The sequence below is a fragment of the Dioscorea cayenensis genome, chromosome 9 (genome assembly GCF_009730915.1).
Source record: "Dioscorea cayenensis subsp. rotundata cultivar TDr96_F1 chromosome 9, TDr96_F1_v2_PseudoChromosome.rev07_lg8_w22 25.fasta, whole genome shotgun sequence".
In the NCBI taxonomy this organism is placed as follows: domain Eukaryota; kingdom Viridiplantae; phylum Streptophyta; class Magnoliopsida; order Dioscoreales; family Dioscoreaceae; genus Dioscorea; species Dioscorea cayenensis.
In genome coordinates this window covers 18,025,592-18,029,131 of record NC_052479.1, presented here as the reverse complement: position 1 = coordinate 18,029,131, position 3,540 = coordinate 18,025,592, and the positions used below count along the sequence as shown (strand labels likewise).

The 3,540-nt window shown below is 36.3% G+C and overlaps 1 protein-coding gene across 2 annotated transcripts; it reads left to right on the top strand.

The window, feature by feature from the left end:
- The first annotated feature begins 596 nt into the window (after positions 1–596).
- Positions 597–3,253, top strand: LOC120269275 (pentatricopeptide repeat-containing protein At4g21065-like). Of its 2 annotated transcripts, XM_039276608.1 has the most exons (3): positions 632–746; positions 890–914; positions 1,365–3,253. In XM_039276608.1, exon 3 carries the CDS (start codon positions 1,387–1,389, stop codon positions 2,932–2,934), a length of 1,548 nt encoding a protein of 515 aa, XP_039132542.1. In that variant the 5' UTR covers positions 632–746; positions 890–914; positions 1,365–1,386; the 3' UTR covers positions 2,935–3,253. The 2 variants fall into 2 exon arrangements, with proteins under 2 accessions (XP_039132541.1, XP_039132542.1); XM_039276607.1 differs by lacking the exon at positions 890–914 and having other exon boundaries at positions 597–746.
- The last annotated feature ends 287 nt before the right edge of the window (positions 3,254–3,540 follow it).

Here is a 3,540-nt window from a genome sequence, read left to right as displayed (position 1 = left end):
AATAAAATGGAACCAAAATGAAGTTAATGTTGACAATATTTTTGCATATAATATATCGCTAAATGTGATAAATAATGAGAATCATGAACCAAATTCTATTGAGGAATGCATATCCTATTTTGCCATTGACAAATTACATGTCATATTTTTATATTGTCAATTTATCATATTTAGTTCAATAAAATAACAAAATTAAACACATATTATAATAATTGGTAATTAATATTAATTTCATATATTTTTTTTTCCAAATGTAGATAAATTACTACATTTAATAATTATTATGGTGGGAGAGTTTCTAGCTCTCAACTTTTCACTTAAAAGAGAAATGTGGTTCTACTCTTTATCATGGAGGTAACATTCTACAAAATTTTCAAACTAAAATTATTGTTATTATTATTTTCTTTTGATATCACACCCTTGCAATATTCAATTCAAATATTAATTTCATTTAATTTTTCAATAAATTAAAATTTGTAAAAGAAGTGAGAACTGAAAGATAATAAAAGAAGAGCGAGGGTGTTTTTGAGAAGTACAATGAATAATAAAATTTACCAAGTTTTAATCAGTAAAAAGTACCTCCCTTTCAAAAGGAGTTCCATTCCCTTCTCGCTCTCTCTCTCTCGCGGATGCTTGAGATGGGGCACCATGGCGGTGGCGTTGCGATCTTCCTCTCTTGGTTCCTTCTCGCCCACTGCGCTCATAGTTTCTACCTCCCTGGCGTCGCGCCTCGTAGTTTTCAGAAGGTGATCAATGCTTGCTCTTTTTTGGTTGAATTATGAGTCGTTCTTGCTAGGGTTTTTGGATTTACTTGATGCTGTTCATAGATCTATGATTTTACTTTGTTTCTCTATGTTGTTGATATCGGATCTGCTTTTGAGGCTTGAAGCATTGAGAGAAATCGTGCTTGATCGGTATGCCTCTTGTAAAATTCCTGTTAATTTGGCTTTTGGCATAGATTGATTGTGATATCTGAATGATTCTGTTATTTTCATTGGATCAAAGGACTTCGCTTTGATTCTGTTGATTTTAGGCTTTTGCTCTAATGTAATTATGACATGATTTTGAAAAGAATTCTATGGTATGCAAGGTGCAAGCCATTAGCATCATGGCTTGGTTTTTCTTTTTAATTTTTTTAAATCCAAGTTGTATGTGTAACTTTCAGTTGATAATCACATTGGGTTTATTTTATTTTACTTTGTTTTCTACAACTGGTTATTACATGAAAACCATCCTCTATGTTTTAGTTTGAGTTCTTTTTAGAAGGTATACACAACAATACCATACCAATACTGTTAGCTCTGCAGCTTTAGTTTAATAACATTTTACAGGTTATATAAAGATTTATTAAATTGTATCCACAGGTCGAAGAAAGATGGTTGTAGCATGCTGCACCAGTTGAAAAAGCTACCACTATCTTTCAATTTCTTCCTCCGTCACATCAATGATACCACATCCTGGATATCTGCAAACAGTATATTTCAACGTCAACCCCGGTTAATCCTCCTGGAGAGATGCCAATCCTTGCAAGATCTTCCACTGATTCTTTCTTACATCATTGTCTCTGGCCTTTTTCACAACCCTTTTGTTGCCAGCCGTGTCCTTCACACTTGCATTACTGCTGGTTGGCCAGATGTCACCTCTGCCACCATGGTCTTCAACCAGATGAAGCGACCTAATCTCTTCTCCTGGAACACAATGATCAGAGCCTTAGCAAGACCAGAATATCGTAGGTCTGCTGTGTTACTGTATACTGAAATGCTTAGGCGAGAAGTGCTACCCGATAAGTATACATTACCATTTTTGCTCAAGTCTTGCTTGTGTGATACTGATATCCATCTTGGAAGACTTATTCATGCACATGCTGTTATTTTGGGGCTTATATCTGACCCTTTTGTGCAGACGCAGCTCCTCATCATGTACTTCACCTGTGGGTGTTCAGCATATGGCGTTCGTTTATTCAATGAAATGCCTTATAGAGATGTTGTTTCATGGACGGCGTTGATATCAGGTCTTGTTCATCAAGGTTCTAATGCTGAAGCTTTGAAAACGCTGAACGACATGAGAATTAGAAGCTCCAATGCTACTCCAAATGTTGCAACTATGGTGTCTGCATTGTCAGCTTGTGTTAATATGAGGTCTTTGGTTCACACCAGGGGTTTACATGCGTATATAGAGAAGGTTGGTTTAGTGGGAGAAGTCTTCATTGGGAACTCACTGATAGATGCTTATTCAAAATGCGGAAGTTTTGCATGTGCTACAAAAATGTTTGATGGGATGATGAGGAAGGATTTACATTCTTGGACAGCCATGATCATGTGCTTAGCATCACATGGTTATGGTGGTGAGGCTCTTTATTTATTTTCACGGATGGTTCAGAGTGATATTTTGCCCGATTCGGTTACTTTTGTCGCTGTTCTTTCTGCTTGTAGTCATGCTGGCTTAGTGGATGAAGGCATACAATTTTTTGATTGTATGGAGAGAGTATATAGGATCACCCCAGATCTCAAGCACTATGGGTGTATGGTGGATCTTTTTAGTAGAGCCGGACTTCTAAATCGTGCATATGAGTTCATTTTAAGCATGCCAATGAAGCCCAATTTGGCAATATTGGGATCTTTGTTGAGTGCTTGTAGAGTTCACAATGAATATGACTTGGCAAAAGTTGTTGCAAAGAAAATTGAATCAACTTGTGCGCACGTAGGAGGATCTCATGTGCTGTTATCTAATATTTATGCCAATGAATGCAAATGGCATAAAGTTGTCTCTATTAGGGAAGCAACTAGAGGTGATGAAAATAAACCTCCTGGCCATAGCTTTATTGAAGTAGGAGGCATTGTACATGAGTTTATAGTTGATGATAAATTGCATCCCTTTGCTTGGGAGATGCAATTGGTAATGGACGGAATGGGCAAATTGATGGAGGGTTCTTGAGTTATAGGTTATTCCTCTGCCTGATTTCTGTAAAATATTTCCAGGATGAGCGTGTGGAATCAAAGTTTTGTGAGATAGGTTCACCTTGATAACTGCCTATTCTAAATTGTTTGTTTTAGTATGGTTACTTTAAATTGTACAATATTGAGACTCTGGGCATGGTCTGTGCCTCTTTTAGTTTTATGGCATCGTATAAGTGCCTTTTAAGTATTGGTTTTCTGAAATAGTTGAAAGCTGTACATTCTTACTCATCCAACATTGGTTGAATATTCAAAACGGGCTTGGTGTAGGCTGCATTACTATTTTATTGATTTTTTTAGTACAGTCCCATGGCCATAAGTGGAACCTGGTTTGTTGTCTTCTATGGTCAATTTTTCAGCTGTCATTAATTAATTTGTAGATCTGATGAGCGAGCTTTCTTTCTTTCTTTCTTTTTTTATGGTGGGATACTCTTGCTTTTCATTTTGTCTCTCTGTTGACTTAACGATGATGAATTATTCTTGAATTTCTTCTCTGATTTCTCTGCTGGTCTTTATTGATTTTTTCTGTACTTTTAGGCTGTCTCAGAACAATAGTAAACCTGATAAGTTCTACCTTATTTGGTTC

Bases quoted from the DNA above. Each gene is read 5' to 3' on its own strand.
- LOC120269275 (XM_039276607.1), top strand. From the start codon at position 649: ATGGCGGTGGCGTTGCGATCTTCCTCTCTTGGTTCCTTCTCGCCCACT. The intron at 747-1,364 runs GTGATCAATGCT...TTGTATCCACAG, and splicing joins CGCCTCGTAGTTTTCAGAAG to GTCGAAGAAAGATGGTTGTA.